Source organism: Urocitellus parryii, chromosome 5 (genome assembly GCF_045843805.1).
Source record: "Urocitellus parryii isolate mUroPar1 chromosome 5, mUroPar1.hap1, whole genome shotgun sequence".
NCBI classification, from domain to species: Eukaryota; Metazoa; Chordata; class Mammalia; order Rodentia; family Sciuridae; genus Urocitellus; species Urocitellus parryii.
Window position 1 is genome coordinate 156,705,661 of NC_135535.1, and position 15,469 is coordinate 156,721,129.

Consider the following 15,469-nt stretch of genomic DNA (forward strand, 5'->3'; position numbering starts at 1 on the left):
TAATTCCTGTAATTCAGGAGGCTAAGACAGGAGGATCCAAAGTTTAAAGCCAACCTCTGCACCTTAGCGAGGCATTTCGCTACTCAGTGAGACTCTGCCTATAAATAAAACACAAAATAGGTGTTGTGATGTGGCCCTGTGTTTGGGCTTCATCCCAGGTACAAGAAAAAAAAAAAAAGTTCAAATAAATTAGGTAAAGATATTACGTGTCAACCCATATAAATTATTGTTGGCTCCTTCCTCCTGCGCCTCAACCCTCGTGGAAACTATTGATAGATGAACCTAGAATTTTACACTTTTGGTAGAAAAAACCATTTACCATTTGCCAACATTTCAAAGACTCAGAAAGTTTAACTACCCACAGAACCTCTATGACAGAATTACTAAAGGACGTAATGCAAGAAGAAGACTTAAGAAACCGGAACGAGTCTGTCCGGAACACAAGGCCACGGTGAGCAAAGAAATTAGTTAAATTTAAAATTAAGTTTAAATAAGTTGAGTACTTTCTTTTTTTAATTAAAAGAAGCACCTATTAGTATAAGTACAAATTCATATCAACTTGGTGGAGGTGGGAAACGGGTGCCATGTGGCTCAGTGGGGACTAAGCATGGCAATATTTTTGTGTTGTTTGGGTGAAGAGGACTTATGTATTAATCATATTAATTAACTTGAAGATAGGTGTTTTGTCCATGTTCCAAAAGTAAAAAAGTAGTATATATTACAACCACTATACATATACATTTATAGAAATAAAAAATTATAGTGTGGGAAAAACCAAAAAATTAAGACATCATCAAAGACCAATACTTAGCAAAATTATAAAGTAAAATGTTAAAATATTTCTAAAAGTCTTTTATATCCAGCTGGGGTTGTAGCTCAGTGTAGAGCATTTGCTTGTCTACCATGCGTGAGGTACTGGGTTCAATACTCAGCACTACATAAACAAATGAAATATTGTGTTCAAAAGAAAAAAGCATATCAACATTGTTGTAAGAATCCCCTATATGTATTGCAGTGTTTTTAGTGAATTTCATTTCTTTATAAAGTGTTAGTTTGTTTGCTAAATTAGTTTCTTCTCCCACCAATAAGTAATTCTCCAAGCTTGGAAAACAAAGCTCTAAGTTTTGTGAGAAAACCATATTTGAGAAAAATATGTATTTAAAAATTTCAACAAATTGAATAAAATTGATATTTTTACTAGTTGTGAGAGAAAATCTTTCTTTCAAAACTTTAGCAAAAGAGTTTAAGAAAAATCACTACCCTGACACTGAGGCTAAGGCTCCAAATGGAGAGATCGCCACCAGGCTGGGCGATTTAGGGAGAAATTGTCACACAATGAAGAATAAATAAAAAAGGCTGTGACCCGGTCACACCTCATCAGTCCTCAGAAAACTGGGGGGTTAACTGGAGATGTGGCTAAGTGGTAAAGGACCCTTGGTTGAAAAAGACAGGGGTTACTGACTGGAATATAGCTCAGAGGTAGCACGTGTATAGCTTTTGTCCTCAGTTCACCCTACCCCCCAAAAGAGGCAAGAAAATTGACAAAAAAAGAGTTTTAAAGTCGTTAGTCTACCAAGTGGCAAGTGTGTGGGAGCACACCTGCAAACCCAGAAGCTGAGGAAGTAAGGACAGGAAGGAGCATGGCAAGATTGAGGCCAAATTTGAGAACATGACAAGACCCTCTCTCAAAATAAAAAGGGCTGTTGTTGTAGCCCAGAGATAGAACCCTCTGGGATTCAATACCCAGTACCTTATCTTCCTGCAAAAATCAAAATATATAAAAAACAAAACAGTTGGAACTAGTCGGACACAAAAGTCAAACAAAAGGTAGAAAGTTTATATGAAATACCTAAAAATGAACATGTACTATGCTCATAGATAACAACACCCTATAATTTGATGTCCATCTATCTTCTAAGTAATTTTTTCCTTTTAAATATTATGTAAGGGGCTGGGGCTGTGGCTCAGGGGTAGAGCGCTTGCCTAGCATGTGCTAGGCCCTGGGTTTGATCCTCAGCACCACATAAAAATTAAAAAAATAAAAATAAATATTATGTAAGTTTCTTAGTATATAAATATATCAATATTTGTGGTGAAATTTCATACTACAACAATTATAGATATCACTATGTAATTAATAGTTGTGACATCTTTTTTGTTTTTATTAATGAATAAAATTTATACAGTGCTGATAGGAAGAAGCATTGCTCCTGGCCAATATGTCTGACTCTCAGCAGACAAGGCAGCATGAGGTGCAGGTGGCAACCTTATATGCCACCTCAAGAATTCTGTAAGATCATAGAAGGATTTTAAGGAGGAGTTTTGTGTAATTACACTTGTTCCTTAATGAGCCCTCCCTTGATGCTTTTTGAATAATTTGACTGCAATTAGCCTTGAAAGGGTTTAGGAACCTGAGCTACCAATCTATGAGAACAATCCAGAACAGGGATTAATGGTGGCTTGGAATATGACTGTGACACAGGAGCCATGGTTGGTTTGGAGAGGTTGTAAGAACTGGATTGTGGGCTGGGGATGTGGGTCAGCCGGAGAGCGCTCAAGTAGCACATACGGGGCCCTGGGTTCGTTGTTCAGCACCACATAAGAATGAATGAATGGAATAACGGTATTGTGTCCAATTACAACTAAAAGATAAATATTAAAAATAAAAAAAGTTGGATTCTGATGTTCTTCCTTCATATGGAACACACTAAGACCAGGATGGTAGAAGGCAGATAATGAATTCAATTTGGGCAGGAGAGGTTTGCAGTCCCTAAGGGAAATCTTAAGTGGTGACAGCTGAAGAGGAGGTCTAGGTGAGGTCATCAATTTAAAGTATGATAGTCCTAGAGATCAAACATGGAGTAAGAAGAGCAGAAGGATGTTACCAATAAAACAATGTTAGAATCCTCAAGAATAGACCAAATAAATGAAGTCACAAATGAATTTTCCAGTGGGTATAAACAGATGAAGAGCACAATCTAGAAGTGGAACCTACATGCATTTATTTCTTGTATACAATATAAGGATTCTGGCTCAGTGGAATTGTGTTCGCCTCCCATGGGGCCCTGGGTTCGATCCTCAGCACCACGTAAAAATAATATAAAGGAATTGTGTCCAACTATAACTAAAACATAATATTTTAAAAAATAAATGAAAGAATAAACATAAGTCAGTAGGGAAATGAATGTCATTTCTCATGCTTCATAATTGCCCGGATTCAGTCATCAATCTACAGAATTGACTTCCTACCTCTATATTGGGTAGCTTTGTTTTCTGCAATAATTTAAAGCATGTTACAGGAGAACATGACCAAATTAAGGTGTTTTGACTATATTTATGGCATCTGTATCCCAGCTCTCACATGAAGCTGTTGCCTCAACCTTGTCAAGTTCTTCCTTCATCCTTTATCTCAATCTCCTTTAAACTGACTTCCTTGGATGTGATAGAAGTCACATTTGACAAGTCTCCAACTTCAAATATAATAGAATCATTTCTGTTAAACATTAACTGGTCTTTGAAGTCTTCTGGTTTTCAGTGTCTCCCCTCCCTGCTTCATTCTTCATACCATCAGCAGCAGTAGCACTTTTAATAGATGCTCCCATCATTGATTTTCCTTTTTAAACTTCCCACATCTCTAATCAGTGAGTCCAGATGCTTAATGTGGTGCTCATGGTCCTCATATTCCTATCAGATCTATCTAAATTTATAGTCATTATGGTGAAGAAGAGGCAATATTGGTTTTAGACAACTAGTTACTCAGTTAATTACCTAATTATCTTTTATCCTCAGGCATTTTATGTCGTAATGGGAAACAAACCCATGCCTCCCACATGCTAGGCAAGTGCTCTACCCCTGAGCCACAACCCCGACCCACTTTGCTATTCTTTAAATACACACACTCACACACACGTATATCAGGCCTTGTCAAGTGTTTTAGGGTGTTTTTTGATTCCTTTTCTTTTTCCTTTCTTTGATGATGGAAATTAAACTCAAAACCTTGCCTTGTTTTTGTCAAGCACTCTACCTCTCAGCCAGTTTCTTTGAAATGTGAAGTTTTACTTTTTTTTTTTTATTGATCAAAACATTACAGAGCTCATGATATATCATCTTTCATACATTTGACTCAATTGGGTTTTGAACTCCCTTTTTTACCCCAAATACAGATTGCAGAATTTCATCTGTTACATACTCACATTTTTACATGATGGCATATTAGTGACTTTTGTATTCTGCTACCTTTCCTATCCCCTACTATCCCCACTCCCCTCCCCTCCCTTCCCATTTTCCCTCTCTACCTTGAAGTTTTACTTTTAAGACAAATTTATTGTATTTGAAACTGGTAACCCAGGATCCAATTTATACTATGCATGTTTTTGATATGTTGCTCCTCCTCATCCTTCTCTATTATATAGAAATTCATCGAATTGTGCTGGTTTGCATTCTGTTCTTCAACATACCCCATGCCAGCAAGAATCTCCGATTGTATCAAGTATCCAGTAGTATTGAATATATATAAAGTATGATTCTCATTTGTAGCAACATTTTTTAATGAATTTTTTGTTTGTTTGCTTGCTTTTTGTGGTACTGGGAACCAAACCCAGGGGTTCTGTAACACAGCTATACTTTCACCCCTTTTAAAATTTGTATTTTTAGACTGGGTATCTCAGAGTTTCTATGGCCTAAAACTTATGATCCTCTTCCTTCAGCCTCCTGAGTGTCTGGAATTACAGGCCTATACCACCATTCTTAGCTCTTTAACACTATTTAGATTTTAAATTTTTATTTCCAAGTATGCTATTAAGGTATTACAACTGCAAATAATTTTCCTTTTCGTTACAATTAATAAAAAACTGTGCACAGTGCCACATGTCTTTAATCCTAGCAATTTGGAAGGCTGAGGCAGAAGGATCACAAATTCAAGGCCACAAATTAGCAAGTTTCAAAAGATAAAAAAAAAGAAAGAAAAACTCTTGTCTGTGATAGCTATTTTATCAGGATGAAGATGAATTGTCCATTAGGCATCCATTAGCAATTATTTATCGTAGAATTTAATACATTAAATTCTTTTAAATGTCATAAAATAACCTATATGGCCTGTCTTTTCTTATAGGAACAATTCTTTGAAGGTATTTTACAGGGTTTGGCTACAGAATTAGCTCCATTGTATAAGCAGATGGTTCCTGAAGCTTACAAAAACCAGGTATGTTTTGAAACATTTTACATTGTTCTTACACATGGTTCAAATTATAACAAAGTACTTATTGGGGGGGTGTATCCATATATGTACACATAGATATATATGTATACGCGCAGGTAAGGATCTAGTAGAGTTTTTGTTGTTACTTTGATTTTTAACTCTTTCCATTCAGTTCAGTTAAAGAAGAAGCCTCAGGAAGCTCCGGCCAGACAGTGCAAGTTTTATGCCAGCCTTAGCAATTTAGCAAACCCTGTCTCAAAACAAAATTTTAAAAAGAGCGTTGAGTATAGCTCAGTTTAGCATACTCGCCAAGCATTGAAGTCCTGATCTCATTACTCAGCAACACAAAACATACAAAACCAAATGCTGGATACAGTGCTTCAAATCCATAATCCCAGAGCCAGCGAGGTTTCGCACATTTGTAATCCCAGCAGTTTGTGAGGCTGAGTCAGGGTGATCTTGTGTTTAATGTCAGCCTCAGTAATTGAGTGAATTTAGTGAGACCCTGTCTTAAAGGCACAGTGGTAAAGTGCCCCTGGTTTCTATGCCCATTAGAAAAGAACATATTTGTTTTAAATGGATGAATTAATTTAATGGGCTGGGCATTACTATCTTTTTATACGTTAGTATTGAACAATCCAAAATGGATAAATGGAAATTCATTGAAATCAATGTTTTTGACTTCAAATGATACCAGCCTCTGCAATTTTGAGGCCCTAAGTATCTTTTTCAGACCCTGTCTCTAAATAAAATACAAGAAAGGGTTGGGAATGTGGCTCAGTAGTGAAGTGCCCCTGGGTTCAGTTCCCAGAACCAAAAAAGAAAGGAACATGAAATGATCTACCGTATATAAGAAAAATGCGTGTATTTTAAATATGACTGCAAGTGTTTCTTTTCTTGTTGTTATGTTTTTGAAGTTTTATTTATTTTTGGAAAGGTATTTGTACCCAGGAACACTCTTTCACCAATCTACCTCCTTTTTGTTTGTTTTAAGACAGAGTCTTGCTAAGTTGCTGAGGCTGGCTTTACACGTAGAATCCTTCTCCCTAATCCTCCAGAGTTGTTGGGATTAACGGCTTGTGCTACTATGCTCAGTAATTTTTACTTCCTTTTTTTAATTTAAGTTTTAGTTGTATTATTTTTATGTGGTGCTGAGGATCTAACCTAGGGCCTCACATGTGCTAGGCAAGTGCTCTACCGCTGAGCCATAATCCCAGCCCAACTTCCTTCTTTTTAAATGTGGTGCTGGCAACTGAACCAAGGGCTTCGTGCATTCTAAACACGTACTCTGACACTGAGTTACTACACCCCAGCACCAAAAGTCCTTTTTCCCCTGCCATAGTTTTATTATAATTTTTGTTTTTTATTTTGTATTACTAGCAGTTGAAACCAGAAGTTCTCTAGTACTGAGGCTGGCCTCACACTTGACCTTTTTCTCAGTTTACTCTACATGCCATTGATGTTAAGTAGTTTGTTATGTAATGATTTTTGTTTCTTATTAAATGTGATTATTTCTGTCTCTTCAGTTTTTCTTTTTTTTTTTCTTCTAGGTGGAATATGAACATGTTGCCCAAGAATGTCGACTTGGTTATAAGGAAGGTCGTCCTTTCTCTGGGGTCACTGCTTGCCTAGATTTCTGTGCCCATTCCCACAGAGACATACACAACATGAATAATGGAAGCACCGTAGTATGTACCTATATGCCTAGGCTGCAGTTCTTACATGTGATTATTGTCACAAGTCATGTTGTATGTGCTATTAGTTGTCAGTATATAAATAGGTGATATTTATTGAACTTATTGTGTTTCTAAAAACTGATCGTGAATAAATACGTTTGAGCTGGGTGCAGTGATACACACCTGTAATCTCCATGACTAGGAACATCATTGGCAGGAGGATCATCTAGCCAGCCCCCAGACATGGCCAGGTGTAGTGGTGCATGCCTCTAAATCCCAGGGGTTCCAGTCGCTGAGGCAGGAGGAACATGAATTCAAAGTCAGCCTCAATACCAGTAAGGCATAAATTACAAAATAGGGCTGGTGATGCGCCTCAATGGACATGTTCCCCTGAGTTCAATTTCTAGTTCCCACAAATAAATAAATTAATATAATGTACAAAGGCCCTGGGATGTGGCTCAGAGGTTAAGCCCCTTGAGTTTAATTCCTTTACCAAAATAACTAAATAAACGTTTACGGGTTTGCATTTTATATTTCATTGGATATTTTTGCTGGGAGGTGAGAGTGCATGATTTGTTGAGTCTTTAATGCAACAATTCAATGTTATTCAAACTACTACTCATAATGTTAAGCAAGGTAATTTCTCTTTTTGTCTTGCATCCCTCAGGCTTTTTTTTTTTTTTTTTTTTTAATGTTGATACAGGGTCTCACTTTGTTGCTTAGTACTTCACTAAGTAGCTGAGGCTGTCTTTGAACTTGTGATCTCCTGTCTCAGCCTCCTGAGTATCTGGGATTACAGGCATGTGTCACTATGATAGGTCAATTGAACACAATTCAATAACCATTTCTCAATGTAAGTAATGAAATGAGATTGGAAAAAAAAAAAAAGAAATGAGATTGAATTCAACAAGAAGTTTGAATAGGAAGAATATCAAATATTTGCAATATAATAATTTACTTATAGAATTCGATTAGATTATACCTGAACAGCTTACAGACAACTGATTAATTGGTAGAATTAAACCAAGTTGATTGTCTTGATAGAAAATACCAAAATTAATATCCCAGCAACAACTAATTGAAAGTAAAAAGGGTACTGCACATATCTTTTATATTTGCCTCAAAAAGAAGGTAATAATGGGGGCTGGGGTTGTGGCTCAGCGGTATGGCACTCGCCTACCATTTAGGAGGCTGTGGGTTCCTCAGCACCATTTAAAAATAAAAAATACGGCTGGGGATGTGGCTGAAGTGGTAGCGTGCTCACCTGGCATGCGTGCGGCCCAGGTTCGATCCTCAGCTCCACATACAAACAAAGACGTTGTGTCCGCTGAGAAATAAAAAATAAATATTTTAAATAAATAAATAAAAATTAAAATTAAAAATAACTACAACTGAAAAATAAACTTTTTTTTAAAAAGGTAATAATATGTATGATGAAGATGTACAGCTTGTATTTCCCACTTCTTTTCCTCCTAACAGGTATGTACTTTAACCCGAGAAGATAACCGCACCCTGGGTGTTATTCCTGAGGATGAGCAGCTCCATGTCCTGCCTTTGTATAAACTTGCCGACACTGATGAGTTTGGGTCCAGAGAAGGGATGGAAGCCAAGGTCAAATCTGGAGCCATTCAGTTCCTTCAACCAACTTGCAAAAAAAGAACACGTTTTACTCAGCCTGTTCCTCGATCCGGGAAGAAGAGGGCAGCAATGATGACCGAAGTTCTTGAGCGCAAGATTAGGGTAGTGGAGAAGAAACAAATGCCTCGAGTCAAGCGGAAGAATACCTCTGCGCTGGCAAAGAACAGTAAAACTTCATTGGTGCCACTCCCAGGTGAGCCCTGTGGGACCAAATTTTCTTCTGTGTACAAACTTCTTTGACACAGGGTTGGCAATTTCTCTTTCACCATATTTTTCCTGTCCTTTATCTTTACTTCCTTCTTAGGTCAAAGGCATTCTGAGAAGACAAACTTAAAAGGATAATTTACTAGACTTTACTGAGTCTCATCTTCATTATTATACTTTGTTTAGAGTTAAGTCTTAGATTCCAAATATATTTCTACATGAGTATTCAAACTGAAAATTAAGAAAAACGTGACCTATCTCTGCTTTGGGGGGTGGTTTTTGTTTGTCTATTTTTTAATACTGGGGATTAAATCCAGGCACACTTAACCACTGAGCCCCATCCCAGCCCTATTTTGTATTTTGCTTAGAGGATAGGGTCTCACTGAGTTGCTTAGTGCCTGCTGTTGCTGAGCCTAGCTTTGAACTCAAGGTCCTTCTGTTTCAGCCTCACTTGGCATTCACATTACATGCCTGGGCCACTGTGCCCAGCTATTTTACATCTTGAGAAAGTGTCTAAGTTGCTTAGGGTCTTGTCAAGTTGCTGAAGTCTTCAAACTTGTGATCTTCCTACTTAAGCCTTCCATGTTAGGATTCGAGGCCTGCACCACTGCATGAGGCTCCTAGATTGTTTTGAGCATACTGAAGAAATCATACATTATCCATATTCATCAGTATGTATCACTAAAAGTTAGAATCTTGCTTCAGCCTCTTAGTATTTGTAGTCAGTTATTCATCATCATTCCCATTAAGGATTTTTGTTACTACCATACAATAACAACAAACAAGAAAGAAAACAAATGTGAACAAAGCCAGTGATACCATAATTCTATTATTCAGATTATTGAATCAGTATGAACTCAGTGATAGAATCCTTTCCTAACATTTTGAGGGCCTGCATTAGATCCTCAGTACCACACAGAAAGTCACACATTTTATTTAATTAATAATATGTCAGTCAGGCCTCTCATTTTAAGCTTGCTGTCCTTGCTTTTTCCGCTTTCGTCCTTTCTTTATGGAGCAGAAGAAACTATTGTTTAGAGTTAAGTCTAATTGATTGTTTGTGGTGTTGGGATTGAATTCAGGTCAGGGCTTCACTCATGATAGGCAATTAATTGCTCTTCTACACTATAGACTGCACTATGTCCCCAGTCATTCTTCTCTGAAAAGTGTGCCTGCTAAGTGTCTTCCATTGTGGTCAGTTTTTTAAAATTTAATGTCACTTTGATCTCACAAATTTTTTGACATTTATTTTTGATGCACATTAGGTCAACTCACACAATTTGTGTGTGTGTGTGTGTGTTACCAGGTATCAAACACAGGACTTACCTGCACATAGTAGTCAAGCCCTGTACCTCTGAACTACATCCTCATCCTTCCAGTATTTTTTTTAAATATTTATTTATTTTTTGGTGTAGATGGACACAATCCCTTTATTTTTATGTGGTGCTGAGGAACTAACATGTGTCTCACACGTGCTAGGCGAGCGCTCTACCACTTGAGCCACAACCCAAGTTGTGAATTTTAAAGTGATTCAAATTTTTGTAATTTTCCTATCCTTGGTCTACAGAAATCCCTTCAAGCTGGCTTGTGAATTTATGTATGTGTGTCTTGTGAATTCTTTTGTCACACCCTGATAGTGTTTCTCAGCTTCTGTTACAACAGAATGTTCCAGGCTTATTTTATATAATTCTGCTCTGTATTTAATAACATCCATTTATATAAGGAGCCTACAGAAAAATACATCATCAACTTATACTGATATTAAAACTTAGAATGAGGAGGAGGAGGGAGCGTGAGAGGTTCCTAATGAAGGTAATAAGAAAGAATGTAAGACAGGAAAATAATTAAATATTTTCACTGTGGGCCTTGCTGGGTTGCTGAGGCTGTCCTTGAACTTGTGATCCTCTTGCCTCAGTCTCCTGAGTTGCTGGGATTACAGGTGTGTTCCACTCTAATGTATGAAATATTCTTAGGCATTAAATGTAATGAAAATATTTAAACATATTGAGTTGTTTTTAGGTCTTTTGCCTTGATTTTAATATTAATAATTATTTGAAAACTTGATGGTTGGGGATGTGGCTCAAGTCATAGCACGCTAGCCTGGCATGTGTGAGGCAATGGGTTTGACCCTCAGTACCACATAAAAATAAAATAAAGGTATTGTGTCCACCTTAAAAAAAAAAAAACTAAAAAGTAGATGTTTTTTAAAAATTTGAAAACTTTATCAACCAGCTATAATTGAATACAGAATGTTTTCCTCTGCAAAGAGCTGTACTTTTGTGTTTTATTTACCCTTAGGGAAGCCTAATGTAACTTTCAAAATAAATTTCTTAACATTTTTAAACATGTATACCAATTGCTGAATAGCTTACAGAATATGATTTCCACAATTAGGTGATAATATAGTACTTTTCAGTTATGTAAATTATGTGATTGTGCATTCATGTGTAAACCTATGTGTCTTTCTTCTGTCCAAAAGATTTTATCACTTCCTGATGTAAATATGATTTTTAATTTTATGTTTGATTTAGATTTTATTTCAGTCAAATTAGAGTTACATATAAGGATGGTCTCACATGAAACAGATGCACAAGTTTGTCGTTGACCTACTGTCATATATATGTATGTGTGTGTGTGTGTGTGTGTGTGTGTGTGTGTGTATAATATATATAACTTAGAATGACAGGATAGCCCTGGGCAAGTACTCCTGTGGAAAACCTTGTGCTTAGTCTGTGCTTAGTCTGGATTGGGTTCAATCCTCAGTACAGAAAAAGAAGAATCTAGAGCTTTCCTATCTTCTTTCATTTTCACATTTATAAGATGGCTTGTTCACTTTATGAGATGGAAGAAATCATAGTACAGGTATTTAATTATTACTCTTTGTGTGTGTGTGTGTGTGTGTGTGTGTGGTACAGGTTAGAACCCAGGGCCTTGTGCCTGCAAGGCAATTTTCTGCTTCATATAATTTAATATAATATAATACTGCTTAATACTTAACATGTGGTTAATGGTGATCAAACCCAGGGCCACTCAACCAATGAGCCAACTCCACCCTTTTTTTGTATTTTATTTATAGACAGTGTCTCACTGAGATGCTTAGCACCTCGCTAAGTTGCTGAGGCTGGCTTTGAACTCCTGATGCTCTTGCCTCCACTTCCCCAGCTGCTGTTATTACAGGCGTTTACCACTGTGCCCGGCCTGCTTGATACTTTTTATTTCGTTCCTTTCATGTTCCTATGATGTGTCATCTAAGAAACTTGGAAATCATCTGAAGCTGGTTATATTTATTGTTACATTACTATATCATAATATGGGTCCTTTTCTTTCTTGTCATTGCTAAATTGACTAATTTTCCTTTCCCGAACATTTTCCAGCTTCAAAACAAGCTTAGAATGTCTCAAGGTAAATGTTTTTCGAGTAAAATTTTTTTGACTTCCTTTACATAAAAAATAACATTTTGCCAATTGTGAGGCCCTTATTACCCAGAAATATATTTGAACTATTACTTAAACTGCTCTAGAAATGATAACATGAGGCTGGGTATGGTAGCACATACCTATAATCTTCTCTACTAGAGAGGCTAAGGCAAGTTCAAGATCTGTCTATGCAAGTTTCCAATACTCTGTCTCTTTTAAAGAGAGAGTGAGAGAGGAGAGAGAGAGAGAGAGAGAGAGAGAATTTCTAATATTTATTTTTCAGTTCTCGGCGGACACAACATCTTTGTTGGTATGTGGTGCTGAGGATCGAACCCGGGCCGCACGCATGCCAGGCGAGCGCGCTACCGCTGAGCCACATCCCCAGCCCACTCTGTCTCAAAATTAAAAATGAGGTGTAGGGAAGTCCACTGAAAACTAAAAATATATTTTAAAAAAATTTTAAAAAATTGAAAAGTCATATAGATACTTGGTAGATATTTATTTTTCCATGTCATTGTGTTATCACTTGCAAGGCATACCAATGTTTTGTTGAGCTTTTTGTGCATAGCCTATTAGATCATTTTTTAATTTACCATTTTAAATACTGAATATCCATGCTTATGGATAACTTTTTGCACTTATTTCTAATTTCTAATTACTTCCAAAAAGATAAATGCTTTATGGAACATTACGAATTAAAAACTAATACTCGGGCCAGGCATGGTGTCACATACTGGAGAGAGCAAGGACAGAGGATTGCAAGTTCAAGGCTAGCCTCAGCTACTAAACAAGACTATGTCACACAATAAAGAATAAAAATAAGGCCTGGCACAGTGGCATACGGGCTAAGGAGGCTGAGGCAGGAGGATTATTTAAAGCCGGCCTCAGAGGCAACCTTAGTGATTCCCTAAACAACTCAGCAAGACCCTGTCTCTAAATAAAGTACAAAAAAGGCCTTTGGATGTGGTTAAGTGGTTAAGTGCCCCTAGAATCAATCCCCAGTACCAAAAAGAAAGCATGATTATGTAGCTCAGTGGTAGAGCACCTCTGGGTTCAACGCCCAGTAACACCATGATTTACAAAATGTCTAACAAGCTAGGATGTGGCTCACTGGTAGAGTACATGTCTAGCACATACCTGACCTTGGGCTCCTTCTCTAGCTTCGTAGGGAAAAAAAATCATAGCTTATTTTTACATTCCTTGTTCCTTTATCTGTTTAGGGAATAATAGTGAGACAGTGCAACCTGGAATAAAAGGTGAAACTAAACATCATTTTATCTTCAAAGGCTCAGAGAACACTAAATGCTATTCATTGACCCCATCCATTCCTCCAACAGTGAATGAGGCAACCCTGTCTCCAGTCCTCTGTTACCCGAAGACTTCTTCCATGCCAACAGCTCCATTTAATTTCAATAAAGTAGCCTCCTCCGGGGTTTCAGAAAGAAGTAGCATTCCCCACTGCACAATGCCTTCTGGAAGACACAGTGGTGCTAATGCAGCTGCTGGGGAAGGCACTGGAATTGCACAGCCCAGCGACCTGGCTCCTCCTCCCTCCCTGCCTCCTCCCATGACAGATTCCCTTGCTTTTTCTGAGCCTCCCACTGGTCCAACTGAGCAGCTAACTACTAATCAGTCAAATCAGCAGCCCCCATTCCTCATTTCTCCTCATGAGCCTGCTTCCTGTCTGGTGGAAGAAGATGAGCAACATTCTGAAGCAGATGAGCCTGTATCTGATGACCCCCTATCAGAAGACATTCTTTCACCTGCTGAGGAAAAATTTCCCCACATCGAGGAATATTGGTCAGACAATGAGCACATTTTCTCAGATCCCAATATTGGTGGGGTGGCAATTGCGCCCACTCATGGTTCTGTCATGATTGAGTGTGCCCGGCGAGAGCTTCATGCTACCACTGCTGTGGCACACCCAAACCGCAATCATCCTGCTCGCCTCTCCCTTGTATTCTACCAGCACAAAAACCTGAATAAGCCCCACCATGGTTTTGAACTAAACAGGATTAAGTTCGAGGCTAAAGTAGCTAAGAATAAGAAATTGAAGGCCTCAGAGCTGAAAGACCAGGCAGCTAACAAGGGTGCTGAACTGTCCCCTGAAATAAATGAATTGAACCAAATTCCTTCTCATAAAGCATTAACATTAACCCATGACAATGTTGTCACTGTGTCCCCTTATGCTCTAACACAGGTTGCAGGGCCCTATAACCGTTGGGTCTAAAGGCTTTCCTCCCCTTCTTATCGCCTTTCCTCATGCAGTGTATTTTTTCAAGGTGCTGTTAAGAGAAAGTCATGTTGTCGTTTACTCTATCTTCATCTCACCCATTTCAAGTCTGAGGTAAAAATTTTAAAAATGGGGTGGGTACTTAACTGTGACTATTTTGTCAATTGGTAGAAGGTGCACATTTTAAGCAAAAATAAGTTTTCTAGTTTTAAATACATAAAGAAACATTTTGGTTAGGTGTTAACCTTGACAGAATCACTCAGTTTGGTGCTTTAAATTAAGTCTGTTTACTATGAAACGAGTCATTTTTAGAGGATTTTAACAGGTTCATGTCTGTGATGTAAAGTCAAGACACAGTGTTAACTCTACACAGCTCCTGGTGCTTAACCACATTGACACAGTTAAAAATAAGCTGAATCATTGTTTCATGGTGCCATGTTCCAATATCTTCCAATCACTGCTAGAAAATCAGCATTTTCCTTTGAATTAAACCAATGAAATGCTTTCTCTCTTTAAATATTTCTCCTGTATAAAATAATTCATTATGTTTGTAATGGTTGGAGGCTGTTCGTAATTGTAAATATATATATTTTAAAAGCACTTTCTATTTTTAAAAGTAACTTGAAATAGTATAGTATAAGAATTCTATTGTCTATTGTTTGTGCATATTTGCATACAAGAGAAATCATTTATTCTTGCTGTGTAGAGTTCCATCTTGTTAAATGCAACATGTTATTTGCATCGTGTATATGGTTTTTATTCTTTTAATGTGTCCTTTCACGTTATGTAATAGCTACTTATATAAAATAGTGAATAATTCCTAAAATTGGACTTAAGAAACATATCATCAATATTGACTAAGTTGTTTTAAATTTTAAAATAGTGTGGTCTCTTATGATTTATTGAGCTACCATGGCCTCAAGTTACTTTCATCCCAGCTTTTTCAATATAACCCATTAAACAAGTTTCAAAAGGAAAATGGGAGAAAATGTGATTCAGAATAGTCAAATGCTTTATCCTACCCATCCCAAATTGTTTTTTTTTGTTGTTGTTGTTGTTTGTTTGTTTGTTTTCTGTTTTGTTATTATGATATCCATCCTGGTAT

At 37.3% G+C, this 15,469-nt stretch overlaps 1 protein-coding gene across 5 annotated transcripts in view; it reads left to right on the top strand.

Moving 5' to 3' along the window:
* Tet1 (tet methylcytosine dioxygenase 1) overlaps positions 1-14,917 on the top strand; it is a 107,895-nt gene extending 92,978 nt beyond the window's left edge. For 3 of the 5 annotated variants that reach the window (XM_077799001.1, XM_077799003.1, XM_077799002.1), the window contains 5 exons: positions 365-451; positions 5,111-5,200; positions 6,748-6,885; positions 8,353-8,704; positions 13,352-14,917. In XM_077799001.1, the coding sequence (XP_077655127.1) occupies positions 365-451; positions 5,111-5,200; positions 6,748-6,885; positions 8,353-8,704; positions 13,352-14,361 (1,677 nt within the window). In that variant the 3' untranslated portion in view covers positions 14,362-14,917. The remainder of the gene's footprint in view (positions 1-364; positions 452-5,110; positions 5,201-6,747; positions 6,886-8,352; positions 8,705-13,351) is intronic. The other 2 variants (XM_026394672.1, XM_077799004.1) reach the window with 1 other exon arrangement.
* The last annotated feature ends 552 nt before the right edge of the window (positions 14,918-15,469 follow it).